Source organism: Pyxicephalus adspersus, chromosome 5 (assembly GCF_032062135.1).
Source record: "Pyxicephalus adspersus chromosome 5, UCB_Pads_2.0, whole genome shotgun sequence".
NCBI classification, from domain to species: Eukaryota; Metazoa; Chordata; class Amphibia; order Anura; family Pyxicephalidae; genus Pyxicephalus; species Pyxicephalus adspersus.
Genome location: NC_092862.1, coordinates 147,104,594 through 147,118,757, shown reverse-complemented (window position 1 = coordinate 147,118,757; position 14,164 = coordinate 147,104,594). Strand labels below are relative to the sequence as shown.

General features: G+C 49.4%; 2 protein-coding genes across 4 annotated transcripts; both read left to right on the top strand.

Moving 5' to 3' along the window:
- Positions 1–1,781, top strand: LOC140331806 (thiosulfate sulfurtransferase-like). The gene is made up of 2 exons (XM_072413111.1): positions 1–602; positions 1,320–1,781. The coding sequence occupies exons 1-2, from the start codon at positions 32–34 to the stop codon at positions 1,613–1,615; spliced, it is 867 nt and encodes a 288-aa protein (XP_072269212.1). The 5' UTR covers positions 1–31; the 3' UTR covers positions 1,616–1,781.
- Positions 1,782–5,735: 3,954 nt separating this feature from the next.
- Positions 5,736–14,020, top strand: LOC140331807 (uncharacterized). Of its 3 annotated transcripts, none has more exons than XM_072413115.1 (7): positions 5,736–6,381; positions 9,930–10,045; positions 10,565–10,675; positions 11,071–11,172; positions 11,334–11,501; positions 13,049–13,346; positions 13,622–14,020. In XM_072413115.1, exons 2-6 carry the CDS (start codon positions 9,965–9,967, stop codon positions 13,337–13,339), a joined length of 753 nt encoding a protein of 250 aa, XP_072269216.1. In that variant the 5' UTR covers positions 5,736–6,381; positions 9,930–9,964; the 3' UTR covers positions 13,340–13,346; positions 13,622–14,020. The 3 variants fall into 3 exon arrangements, with proteins under 3 accessions (XP_072269216.1, XP_072269215.1, XP_072269213.1); XM_072413114.1 differs by lacking the exon at positions 5,736–6,381 and adding an exon at positions 9,514–9,601 and having other exon boundaries at positions 13,052–13,346; XM_072413112.1 differs by lacking the exon at positions 5,736–6,381 and adding an exon at positions 9,514–9,601.
- Positions 14,021–14,164: the final 144 nt, after the last annotated feature.

The window sequence follows — 14,164 nt, the reverse complement described above, 5'->3', positions numbered from 1 at the left end:
GATCCTGCGGGGCCCCAGCTGTGCCGCAGCCATGGTGAGCCGGGCGCTGGTCTCTGCCGGGTGGCTCTCCGGGGCCCTGAAATCCAAGAAGTCTCTGCAGGTGGTGGACAGCACGTGGTACTCGCCGGGGGCAAAGGATGCCAGGAAGGAATTCATGGAGCGCCACATCCCCAGCGCCCAATTCTTCGACATGGAGCAATGCCGGGACGCGGGGTCGCCCTATGAGATGATGCTGCCCAGCCAGGGGCAATTTGCCGATTACGTGGGCAGCCTTGGCATCAGTAACTCCAGTCATGTGATTGTGTATGACGGCGATAACATGGGCATGCTCTACGCGCCCCGGCTATGGTGGATGTTCCGTGTCTTCGGTCACACCAACGTGTCGGTGCTGGACGGCGGATTGGTGAATTGGGTGAAACGCGCTCTGCCCGTGACCTCAGAAATCACAGCGGTGAAACCACAGAAATTTAATGCCACCCTGAACAAATCTCTGCTGAAGACCTTCGAAGACGTACAGGAGAACCTGAGGAGCAAAACCTTCCAGCTGGTGGATGCCCGAGGCGAGGGGAGGTTCAGGGGCCCGGAGCCAAAACCTGAGGAAGGTGAGCGGGGAAGGGGGGGAGGGTGAGAACTCAGATCAGATCAATGGGAGGATTGAAAAGTGATGGGGATTATCGATAATAAGTACAGAGCAGAGCAGGGAGAATCAGAGGGAAGCAGAGAAACACACAGAGAGAATTACAGAGGAACCCTCCAGTCACAGAAAATATCATAATGAGGATGTGGGGAGCAAAGAAGACCCCCGACCTGAGGTGTACAGGGATGGTGGGAGCCCCCCATAATCAGCGCTGTGCCTATTCTGTTTGTTTCATCCTCTTGTCAGGTGATTTGTGGGATTTCAGGGCGGAGCTGATCTCCCGGGTATAAATCACCGGGGATAAATCACCGGGTATAAATCACCAAATCACACCAAGGCTGCGTCAGTGCTCTGTTGGTGCTGGGTCAGCATTGGAAACAGTGGTGGGATTGGTGCCGGGATCAGTGCCAGGATCAGTGGTGGGATCAGTGGTGGGATCAATGCTGGGGCAATGCCGGAATTGGTGTTGGGTCAGTGGTGGGTCAGTGCTCGGTTGGCGCTGGGGTCAGTATACGGGGCCCGCACAGAGAACCATGTGGGGCCCATCACCAGAATCTCTCCGCTGTGTCCATGGTCAACTCGGACTTTTGATATCGTTTTCTGTGCCGCCGGTGAATTATTCACCAAATTGTTTTCAGATTCCCTGAAATTCCCATCTCATTCACTCTTTTCGCTCTCTCAGGGATTGAACCCGGACACATTCCTGGCTCGGTGAATCTTCCCTTCTCCGGCTTCCTGACCCCGGAAGGGTTCTCGCGGCCCTCACATGAGATTCGCTGCCTCTTCGAGGAGAAGGGAGTGGATCTGAAGCAGCCGATGACGGCGACATGTCGGCGCGGGGTCACCGCCTGTCACCTGGCCCTGGCCGCCTTCCTGCTGGGAAAAGAAGACACCGCCGTCTATGACGGGTCCTGGTCCGAATGGTTTCACCGCGCCAAACCCGAGCACAAAGTGTATGAGAAGAGGAACCGAGCCTGAAATACAACATGGCGGCCAACGCGTGGGGACTGGCAGGTAGGGGGAGGGGCCAATCACCTGGAGGAGGTCATGTGACCACCCCTTGTATGTAAATGACATTTTCCATGTTTGATTTCTGTAAATATTTCTGAATTTTATTATTAAACTCTGAGATCAATACATAGAATGGTATCATTGTCTTCTATTACTATAGCGCCAACATATTACGCAGCGCTGTACAATACATAGAATGGTATCGTTGTCTTCTATTACTATAGCGCCAACATAATACTGAGCGCTGTACAATACATAGAATGGTATCATTGTCTTCTATCACTATAGCGCCAACATATTACACAGCGCTGTACAATAAATAGGGGTTACAAATGACAGTTACAGACAGTGATACAGGAAGAGGAGAGGACCCTGCCCTGAAGAGCTTACAATCTAGGAGGTGGGGGAAGTATCACAATAGGAGGGGGATATGGAATGGTGGGTGAGTAGTGATGGGTTAGGGGACAGAAGCCGGGTAGGTGAGGGGGAAGCGTTGGGTTTTGAGTTCTCTTTTAAAAGAGCAGAAAGTAGGAGCAAGCCGAATAGGACGAGGAGACCATTCCAGAGAGTTGGAGCAGCTCTAGAGAAGTCTTGTATCCGTGCGTGTGATGAGGTTATGAGTGAGGAAGTCATTAGTAGATCATTACCATGGAAAGAAACATGAAAGGAGCGGTCAGACGGAAGCAAACCAAGAGAGAGCAGTGTGACTGATAGCAATGGAGCCATGATTTGTATTAGAAGGGGGAGATGTCTGAGAACGTTTTATCGGGTTCTATGGAGTGACATTATAATATTCGGATTTCCCCCTCCCCCCATGTCAGAGTGTTTTATACCCCAATCATGATCAGAATTAGCTACAAACTCTCATCGGGTTCAATCAGCAGGAAAAACAAATCAATAAGTAGAACTTGTATTCTGTTCAGAAACATTCGGAGGAGGGGGGAGGGGGGAACTCTTTGTTTGATTTGTTGCAACAGAGGGAAATAAATGTGATCTCTGGACCTCCTCCATGCAGCCGATCTCTCCTCATATCGGACCCCCTCCATGCTGCATATTCCATGCTCTGTATGGGGATGTGTGGAGCGTGCACCTCCGTGCTGTAATATTGTTATGTTGGATATATATTATATACATTATTATATCATTTCCTCCCATGGCTGTAGGAGCTGCAGCTTGCATTGCACTCTTATGAATAAGGTGATTCCCCAGATTCTTCACCATCAGTGACCCCCAAGTTGTAGGACCCCTCACTCTTACTGCCCCCCAAACATTGTGACAGACATGGGGCCCCGGACTGGTCTTTGTGCTTTATAAATGCCATCTCTCCTCCATCTCTATTCTATTCCCTCTAAAATGGGTTGTATCAGGGGACCCTCAGCCCGGAGGGGCCCGATATGGGGAAGAGCCCCTGTTTCCCAGCACTTGTGTCCCATTTTGACCCAACCAACCCTCATCTGGGTTTGAAAATTAGTTTTTGTGCAATCATTTTACCTTCATTGTATTGAGAAACACTTGGGTCATGTCCCCACAGTTCCCCGGGAATTTTGGTGATAGTTCTGTATTCTGGAGCTTAGCAATGTCCCTGAAAATGGTTACCAATAGACTTCCCCTTCTGGGATATCTGTCTGTAGTCGGCTCCATGACCGCAGCAGCATTTTCCAGCACTCAGTTAGCAGTCATCATTGCCTCCCCCACCCTGTTTGAGGGAGATGTCCATGGCTGGCTGTGTATAGTTTTGTATTGATTTTGGTGAATACTCCATGGGGATCCCCACACATGATCCCACAGAGGGGTCACTGGGGGTCACACCATCTCTGCACTGCCATCCCCCGCCTCTAGGGGTCACCAGTGAGACTTGTACCCCGTGTGATTGTAGACAGACTCCTCATCACATATCTGGTCAGTTAGATGTTAATACATCTCGGGGTGTTTATATGATTCCGTCTGGCTCGGTATTCCGGCCCTCCGGCACAGACAGGCGCGTCTCATTCGCTGGGTTTATTTTGGACTTTCTTCAGTCTTGTATCCCAGCATTCCGGACTTGGCCTCTGTTATACTTGGCATCCCCAGATGATAACATGAACCCGGGGCCAACATCTGGAGGACGCTGGAAGCACAGCCGGGGCCACTGACCGGCCCATGGATCTTCATCATCTGCAGTCCCAGAAATAATAATAACACAACAATCATATCAATGACGTGTAGTCACTGTGTCACTGGCTGGACACTAGAGGGCAGCAGATTGGCTGCAATGTCAGCTTTAAGCCTATAGGAGATCTCCCATGATGCCTTGCATGGTGTATTATGGGGGGGGGTTACCCTTGTAGTCTCAGCTCTGTGCAGTACAATGGGGGGGCCACACAAGACAACGGAGCGTGAATTGTAGCCACAGACAGGGGAGATCTACAAACGTCAGCAACGGATGGAAGGGAATAATGGGGGCAAATAACGGGTGCAAGGTCTGTACAATGCCCCCCATATACTGTGCACTATACACAGAAAGCTATCTGCCAAAAAACTAAACTATAGAAGCCCCCCCCCATGTATGGGGCCCCCAATATTCATTCCATAGAACAAAATCTAAGGACAGACGGCTCAGCCTGAGAAGGGGAGGACACAGAAGGGAGACCCGATGCTCCTCCATTCCCCAATCCTGACCCCTCTGATATCCTCCCCCTCTCCAGGCTCTGAATTTACCCCGAGTGCAGAATATCATTCACCTATCATTCACCACCTGGACTGGAAGGATTTCTCCCTATACATACCTGACACCGAGCATTCCAGGTGTGATACCGACCGCACCGACTATAAACAGTCTGGAATGTTCTATATACCCCCTCATATAACCCCCTTCCATATACCCCCCTCAAATACCCCCCTCATATAACCCCCCCAGTGTTCTCTGTACAGCACTATGGTATATGTCAGAGCTATATAAATGTATAATAATAGTGTGTGACTGTGAGGGGACATTAGAGTGTCAGCTCCTCTGTACACACAGTATACATGAGTCTTGGTTGGCTGTAATGTAGCTGGGACAGATTTGGGTTGTCAGGCTGGTTTTGGCTCCGGGCCCCGTGTGGTTTCCTCGCTCTTATTATTTGCTGACGGATTTCATCTCAGTTCCGGGCCCTTGGATCTCTGCTGACTTTTTACCTAATACATTATTTTTATGAGTTAACCCTTTAATCACCCGGAGATGCTGGCAGAGATTTTAATTTATAATTCCTTTTACTTGGCAACTGTTATCAATCCTGAGCCAGATTTATTCCGGGTTTGCGGGATCACCTAGGTTCTCCCATCATAGCCGAGCGTCTTCATTAGAGCCCAGGAAGTGCAGAATAATGGGAGGTGAAGTAGAAATCGGGGAAGCGGATTGGATAATGATTGGAGCAGAGGGCATTACATTGAGATGGATTTCCCCTCCTGAGCGGAGCCACACTCAGGGTAGCTTACTGTACCCGGTCCCAGCGGTGTCCCCCGGGGGCCCGGCATCCTCTGATCTGTCCCCCAACCAGTGTGCTGGCGTTCCCTGGGAGCATGACGGGAAATCCAAATTTATTTGTATTGGACCCAATTATAATATACGTGCTACGGTACAGTTATGTTACGGGTCCCAGTATTTTATCTCGTTGTGTTTTCTATTTATAGTTTATTATTAGATTTAATAAACATCGGACATTTCGGGGATTTATTCCGGACTACAATGTAGAATAAAGTACGTATAAATCCGGAGAGAAATTATCGGCCCATGGGGGTAAGGACCCATTTCCATCTTCCTGGACAATATAAATTTCCATAGCTTGTGCTGGTGGGGATCGGGTCCATTGTGTACATTGTTTGGGTCAGAACCAGGGTAATATATATGAGATCCGATCCATAGCAGCCCCTGTAAGTTCTCACACAACTATTGATCTTCTTATAGCAGCCATTGTTATACAAAGTTACAATGTATCCGCTCCCCTGTATGAGGAACATTCACCCCCCATATGTGATCCCTATCATCCCCCCCATACAGCGCCCCCCACTGGTCAGATACCATAAGGATCCCAGCACAGAACTCAGTTTGGAAAATTTTAATTTGAAACAGATTTGTGCCATGTTTTTGTGTTTCGGGTCCAGTCTGAGGCGTGGAGTCACTCCGGATCTGTGTGTCAGGATCGGGTCAGCCAGTCCCTCTTAACGGTGAGTCAGTGTGAATCACTTCTCTATCCAACATTCACAAAGTCTGCTGAGTCTTCCAGAGGAGCTGTGCAAGTATAGGAAAAGAGCAAATACCCCACAGAGGAGACCAAATACCCCACAGAGGAGACCAAATACCCCACAGAGGGCCAGGTGCCCCGAACCCTGAGGAGGGGGAGGATACTGTACCCCAACACGGAGATAATACCCTATGTGAGCTATACTGGGATCAGAGGGGACACAGAGAAGAGAAATCCGGATATCATCCATACCGGACCTATAGGAGGGGGACAGAGAAAACCCGGAGTAACCTCTGCTGGATGTTCTGGGGGACACGGAGATTCTTCATTATTATCTATACCGGACCTATAGGGAGACTCCGGAGTATCTGCAGTTGGCGAGGGGTTCTGGTCACCCCTGGACTACATTTCTCAGTTGCCAAATATCTCTCTGTATTTCCTGAGTGTCCTGGCAATCGCAGCATTACATTCCAGACATCGGACAGGAAGAACTCCGCACAGCAGAGACACAGAGAGGAGACCCCCGATCAGGTAATACCCCAATATACAAACTTCCCCCATATATAATGTATTGCCCCATCACAGGACAATCAGCTGGGTGTGTGTTGGGGGTCCTCCAGACACAGAAGGGAGACCCCCGATCAGGTATTAGGGAAGGCAGAGCCCCTGAGATTATATGGGGGGGATATATAGTATAATGGGGGAGATCATGGCAGAGACTAATGAGCCATCATCCGCCACTGCCAGGACCCCGATTTGTTTCTCCTCCAATAGGAGTGCAGTCTATGGCAGTGATCCGATCACTTCATATGTTCATGTAACCTTACTGTAATAAAACCTCCAACACCTGAACCAAAGACCCAATACAACCCAAAATATACCCCAATCCTAACACTGACCTAAACCTTAACATTGACCTTAACCAGAACCCCAACATCAACCTGAACCCCAACATCAACCCTACTACTAACCCCACCACCAACCCTACTACTAACCCCAACACCAACCCCACTAATAACCCTAACACCAACCCTACTACTAACCCCAACACCAACCCTACTACTAACCCGAGCAACCCTACTACTAACCCCAACACCAACCCCACTAATAACCCTAAGAGCAACCCTACTACTAACCCTAAGAGCAACCCTACTACTAACCCCACCACCAACCTCACTACTAACCCCAACATCAACCCTACTACTAACCCCACCACCAACCCTACTACTAACCCCAACACCACCCCTACTACTAACCCTAAGAGCAACCCTACTACTAACCCAAACACGAACCCCACTAATAACCCAAACACCAACCCTACTACTAACCCTAACACCAACCCTACTACTAACCCCAACACCCCCCTACTACTAACCCCAACACCNCCCCTACTACTAACCCAAACACCAACCCCACTACTAACCCTAACACCAACCTCACTACTAACCCCAACACCCCCCTACTACTAACCCCAACACCCCCCCTACTACTAACCCCAACACCAAACCTACTACTAACCCTAACACCACCCCTACTACTAACCCCAAAACCAACCCTACTACTAACCCAAACACCAACCCTACTACTAACCCTAACACCAACCCCACTAATAACCCAAACGCCAACCCTACTACTAACCCTAACACCAAGTCTACTACTAACCCCAACACCCCCCTACTACTAATCCCAACACCCCCCCCCTACTTTTAACCCTAACACCAACCCTACTACTAACCCCAACACCAACCCTACTACTAACCCTAAGAGCAACCCTACTACTAACCCAAACATCAACCCCACTAATAACCCAAACACCAACCCTACTACTAACCCTAACACCAACCCTACTACTAACCCCAACACCCCCCTACTACTAACCCCAACACAACCCCAATACAAACCCCAATCCTAACTAAAACCTGAACCCCAACACTGACCCTCCCCCTACCAATAGCGCCGCCCCCGCAGATATAATATTTGGGTGTATTTCTGGGGTTGGTGAAATAATTATTCCTATCCGGGCTTTTCATTCAGCACAAACATCTCTGATCATCGGAACCAAAGCACCGGGTCAGACTTCCCCTGAGTATGGAACCCCCCCATACCATCTGAACCCGGAGGCCCCCAGATATCTGCCCCCTCGGGAATGGGTACGGGGGTCCAAGTATCCCTCATCCCAATATCCAATCCTGTGTAAGAACCACAGGATTTTCCTTGCATGTGATTGGACCATCTTATTTACTAAGTGAAATATTCCCAGCATGGAGATCATTCACCTTGCTAAGGAAACGGATGATTTTCCTTTAGTGACCCAACCCTGATGTGTGGACCTCCACGTGTGTGCAGAACAACCTACCCAGAGGGGAGAATGCTAGAAGTGTCAGGGGCCACATAATATTGATGATGATCCCAGGACGTGTCAGGGGCCACGTAATATTGATGATAATCCCGGGACGTGTTGGGGTTACGAATCCAACATTCTGCACTTCCCAGAACCTCCCTCATAGAACCCAAAATCCCGGTCCCTTCGTCTCTCCTCTGATGGGTCATTCTGGCATTTTGTTCCCCTTGGCACCTCAGCCAACCCAAACAGAGTCCTGGCCCCGGTTCTGTGGATTTGGGGCCACGGCTGGCTCTTCTCCCTCCCTGGATTGGCTGTTTGTTCCGGATGTTTCTATCCCTCAATTATAATGGAATTCTGCCGGGATGGCGACGTTTCATTTTCTTTGGGTTTCGCTTTGGTGATGGAGACGCTGCCGATATCACCGCACCGAGTTCTATGGGAGCTGAGGGGGCGGTCCATGGGCACCACACATGTGTGTGCCACGTATGTTGTACCGTGTCAGTGACACGCATGTGCAGAGATCATGGTCTATGGCCAGGTGTGGGGGGACCAAGGATCTCAGTATTGTTCTGGGTTGGGGGGTCTTCATGATGAATATTTCCTGGAAGGATCCTGAGAATTGTGTATGATGAGAGATCAGAGGACATTCAGCAATCAGTCGGAGTTCTTCCATAATCTTATCATGTGACCTCTGTAATGTGGAGTGGGTGGTGCCAATCACCTGTGGGAGGAGTCAGGGGGGAGCTCAATGTGTGGAGTCCCCTGAGGAGCGGCAGAGAGTCTGGGGGAGATTTCTGGGTGTTATAAATGTAATAAAAATACCCGGGGAAATAACTCCCCACAGTGCAAACTACGATCCCCTCCCCCTCCTCTCGTACAGTCCGGGGAGGACATTTTAAAATATATTTATTGTCCGAGCTCTGCTTTAATCTCGCCCAGGAGGGAGGGAGGGCGAGGCGGTGACACGAGAAAACATTTGTTTTTGTTTATAGAGATGGAAAATATTCCACAGAACCAGCAGGTCACATGACACCAGGACACATGGGGGGGACGCTGCGGGTGTAATAAACCTCAGAACCGCTACAGTGAGCTCAGATCCACCCAACCCATAGGGGGGACACTGCGGGGAGACACAGCGACCCCACAACTACAACACTCAACAGATCCCACTGTGTGAAAAACTAAGAACACCCCCGGATTCCATAGCTTGTAGGAGCCCAATCAGTTGTCTTTTGGGTGATTTTAACCGATTCCCTCATATTTGTGGAGGAATCGCTGCAGCTCATTGAGGTTTATGAATGTTTGTTCCATTCAAGAAATTCATGGTCCGTTTAATGACTGCAAGGTGCCCGGGTCCTGTAAATCATGCCCAAATCATCGTCCCTCCACCACCGTGCTTCACAGTTGGTATGAGATGTTTGTGCTGATGTGCTGTGTATGGTTTTCATCAGATGTGGCGCTGTGCACACGAATGGAGTGTCATTGCAGAGGCGGTCACATGGTATGATAGGATTTGGTCACATGGCATGATAGGCTTTGGTCACATGGTATGATAGGATTTGGTCACATGGCATGATAAGCTGTTTCCATTTTGTTGGCCCATTGTGTAGCCATTCATGTATTGATCGCCCATCATGGGGGGCGGGGTATAATGAGTATTTGGAAGGTTTTGTATATGGGGGTTTGCTGGTCGCACTGTCCGGGGTCACCATATATCATTTCACTTCCTTTCTAGGCAGAACACGAAGAAGGAGTCGGAGGGGAGTCAGGATGAGAATGGCGGCATACCTGGCTGTGGTGTTGTTGGTCCTCGGGGTCCTGGCAGAGGCGCAAAGTTCCAGCGACAGAACGGTGAGCGAGGAATCTACCATTTATTATGGGGGGAGGGGGTCGGCTATAATTGGCTCATCCATACATGGGACTACCGGGGGAAGCTTTCTGTGTCACCTCCCTGCCGCCACGATGACCATATATGGGCAACACTAGACTCCTCCCTGAAATATGCCCCTCCTCTGAGGTACCAAGACACGCCCCCTCCAGTCCATATAGCCTGGAACATGTTGTCACAATGCTGTCACAGATTCTCCCAATCTCAGCCTGATTTCTGGTGTGCAGCTGGTGTGGGAAGCCAACATGAAGATTCAGCTTATGGAAAGTTAGAATCTGATGCGTCTTTCTCTTTTTTGTGTCCCATTTCTTCTATTCCTGTTTTAGTCATTTCCTTTTAAGTGTCACCATATCTGCCAATCACCCACGAAATATGATTATTGGGGGGGGGTCCTGTATGGGATTTGGGGTACAGCGCCCCCTGCTTGCCATGTGACACATATATTGTACTCTGTGTACATTCCTCATTCTTCTCTCCTGCAGGCGCGGAGCTCTGCACATACGGAGCCCATTAGGAGACGGAATGTGAGCCAGCGGGGGCGGAAGAAGACTATCTGGTCCTATAATCCTGGGCACCGATCCCTGGCATTCCTGGTAAGGGCACTCTGGGCACACTCATAGCGCCATCTGGTGATGACTCATAGGACTCACATTTGTGATGCCATTAACAAAGCAGATTTTGTTTTCTTAACCCCAAATTTATTTCGGACAGACCTCTCAGTAAGAAGGTTTGGTATTGTTGTGCTTCCTTTATCAGGGTGACAACGCTATTTTCTCTTCAGTGAAATCACACAGCAGTGTTGTCTCCCTGAATAATTGGAATCTCTGGGTGTGCATTGGCCTTTAACAAGCCAATCGTTGTAAGCCCCGCCCTCCAGCAATCTCATGTAGCTGCCCCGCCCTCCAGCAATCTCATGTGGTTGCCCCGCCCCCGAGCAGCCATATATAGTTTGTGTCCCGGCATGAATTTATTTCTATATTTTTCTCAGGTGGCTGGGGAAGTGGAAGTGGCTTCACCTTCACCATTGGAGCCCCTGACTGGAGCCGATTATCGCTGCCTTGGATGCTGCGGCGAGAGAGCACCTTTAGGGGTAAGTCACAGTGACTACATACCTGGGGCAGAATTTTTGTATGGGGCAGATGGGGATTGCAGTACTGCCAACCACCACTAGAGAGGCTCCGTCCCATGCAATCAACATGATAAGCACACACAGGAATATTTGCAGATTGACATTTCCCCTCCCCCCTCCAGGGTAAACCAACCTCCATCCAGGAGCCATCGAATAGAGTCGGTCGGATCGTTCTGCGCCCGGATGGTTTGGCGGTGATTGGGACAGAACCAAATTCAGTGAATGATCGGTGCCTGGGCTGCTGCGAGGAGAGCGCCACCCCCATCAATGTGGTGACAACGGTGACAACGGTGAGACACGGGGACTGAGGGACGGGATGTTATAATGTCTTCTGTTATCACATCTGGGTGTATTTATAATGTATTCACCCAAGATTCACCCTACTTTTACCCAAAATGGACACTTTTATCAGATTTCATTGGAAAATGTGTGAATCAATTCTTGGCAATGAATAAAATGTGTGAATTCAGAAGAGTTAAGACTTGGTGGGTTCTAGCTCTGACTTACAGGTAGGTGGGGCCGCACACAGCCGAGTCAGACGTGGAGTACATTTGTTGTGGGTGTATGAAGGAATGGGTGAATCTCCATGGTTTCTCCTGTACTTACCCAATGGTGAACGTCTGGTCATGTGACGGCTGACTCCAATGAATTGTTCCAATGAAAGATCAGAGATGATAGAGCAGGCCAACGCTTTTCAGGGTAAGCCCCGCCCACTTTTAGATGAGTGAAACCATCTATGTTCAGAGTGAATGTGGTCCTGATGAGGGATCTTTGATTATTTGGGCTCCTCCCTGGCACCCTTTGAGGTTTTGGTGGCTCCGCCGCTTCTCCTGGCCCTGATGAAGTGAGCCATGGCTCCTGTGAAACGCGTTGTCCTGTTACATTTTCTCAGTCTGACTTTTGTTGCAATAAACTCATTTTGTACATTGCCACTACAATGTGGAGCTTCTATCACCCGCAGTCCCTTATCAGATACAATGCCCCTCAATCTGCCCCCACATGGGGTTCCTGAAGGATAACATGTGATTTAATATTTCTCGGATTTCATTGCTTTTCATCTTTTCCTGGGATGTTGTTCAGGTTTTGCTCTGATGATTTGGGGTCACCCTGTGATTTGGGCCCCTCCTGTACACATATTGGGGCCCTGGTCTGTCTCTCATGTACATTCTCAGCTTTATCCCCCGTGTCCTGGTCTGCCCATCCTCTGGTTGGGGGGGTTGTGGGGTTGTGGTGTTGGCGTATGATCCCCTTGGGTCAAGTTCCTTCATGTGGTCATGTGAATGTTTGTAGTCACAATGTGAATGGTTTGATGTGACCACATGATTGGGGCGACTTCCTCTGTCGGTGACACGTCATGTGGTCTGTGGGCTCCGTGTTGGATCCAGATGCTGCAGACGTTATGATGAAATATTTGCTGTCACATATTTTATATTTATGGGTCTCCCTGGGGGCCGCGTCCCGTGTCTGTAGATTCACATTGCATAGCAGCCAGCAGTGTGCGAAACAATGATTCACCCCTGTATGACGGATGAAAGATAAATGAATAACAAATCAATAAGGGATCAATAGGCTGAACAACCTGATCTGCCAGCATGGTGCAGAGCGAGTCCCTGGTCCTAGTTGTGTGGAAGCAGCAGTCTCTCTGCAGAGGTTTGAGATGGAGCTCTCAATTTAGCATAGCCAGGCTTCTTGTGATTGGAGAGCTCTCTTCAGGGGGCGTGGCCAGTATCTGGCTGTGGCTACTTTACAAATCACCAATGTCGTATTTATGGGGGGGAAGTTCATGTTTGTTGTTGTGACATCAGCACACCAGAAATAAATTGTATTTCTCTCCCGGCAGAGAGGCACCACCAAGGCGGGAAGATTCATGGAGGCCCCAATCACAGGCAGACAGTGGGCGTGGCAAACACAACGTAGACCCACCTATGAGGAGCCCTGCATCCCCCCCAAGTGCAACCCAAACTGGAGGTTCGAATCGTCCAGCTCCAGCGAGGAGGTCAGGCGTTCTCCACTGCGCAACAGAATGCAGCCAATCCGGGGCAGGATGGAGATCCGGTGCCGCCATCTTGGCTGTAGATCTCCTGTTGGGTCCGTTGTGGACGATTCCAGCTCCAGCGAGGAGGACTGATGTGCCGGTGAGAAAGGTCACATGACCACCCACCACCAACCAGCTATCACTGCATTGGCTCAGTGTAATCACATGACATCACTACACCACCTACTTCCACTACATTGGCTCAGTGTGGTCACATGATACATGATCAGTGATGGCAGTGTTGAGGTGTCATGTGATCACACCTATGTGTCACATGACGTCACTATGTCAGCCTTGTGTTGCCCTGTGTTATGCATTAACCCTTTCCATGCCAGATCTGGCATTCATGGTGAATTTCTCACATTTCCTCTATAGATTGGAGGCCATCGAGCCCTGAGGATGAGGCTCCGTCCTCCATGGAGATTCCTGGGAGCCGATGTGCTGGATGAAGATTTGTCCGTCTGTCACAACATTCATCGTTATTTAGTTATTGTAGTCATAGTGACACATTATGCAAATTAGCTAAACAGGAAGGGGCGTGTACCTAATTATCATATTCCCACAACAGGATACTGATGCAGAATGGCAAACACCAATCACAGGGGACCAACTGCAGATCATTGTGTTAGAGTGTCAGCTCTGGGGCTCAGCAATCACTGCTTTGTGGTATCGGTGTGATACGAGTGCGGGGGTGGGGGGAAATAATAATAATAATATAATTCCGTCTTTATCTCTGTCCTATATACACAGAAATAAATGTTTTGGTGTAACAAAGTCTGAGCTGTGATTCCTGGACAGCAAACTGAGCGAGTGACACAAATAAGAAATAACAATTCCCGTACAGAACTCTGCGTACTGCAAACGCTATGAAATGACCTCCCCACACCTGACATCTCCGACCTCCCCACACCTGACATC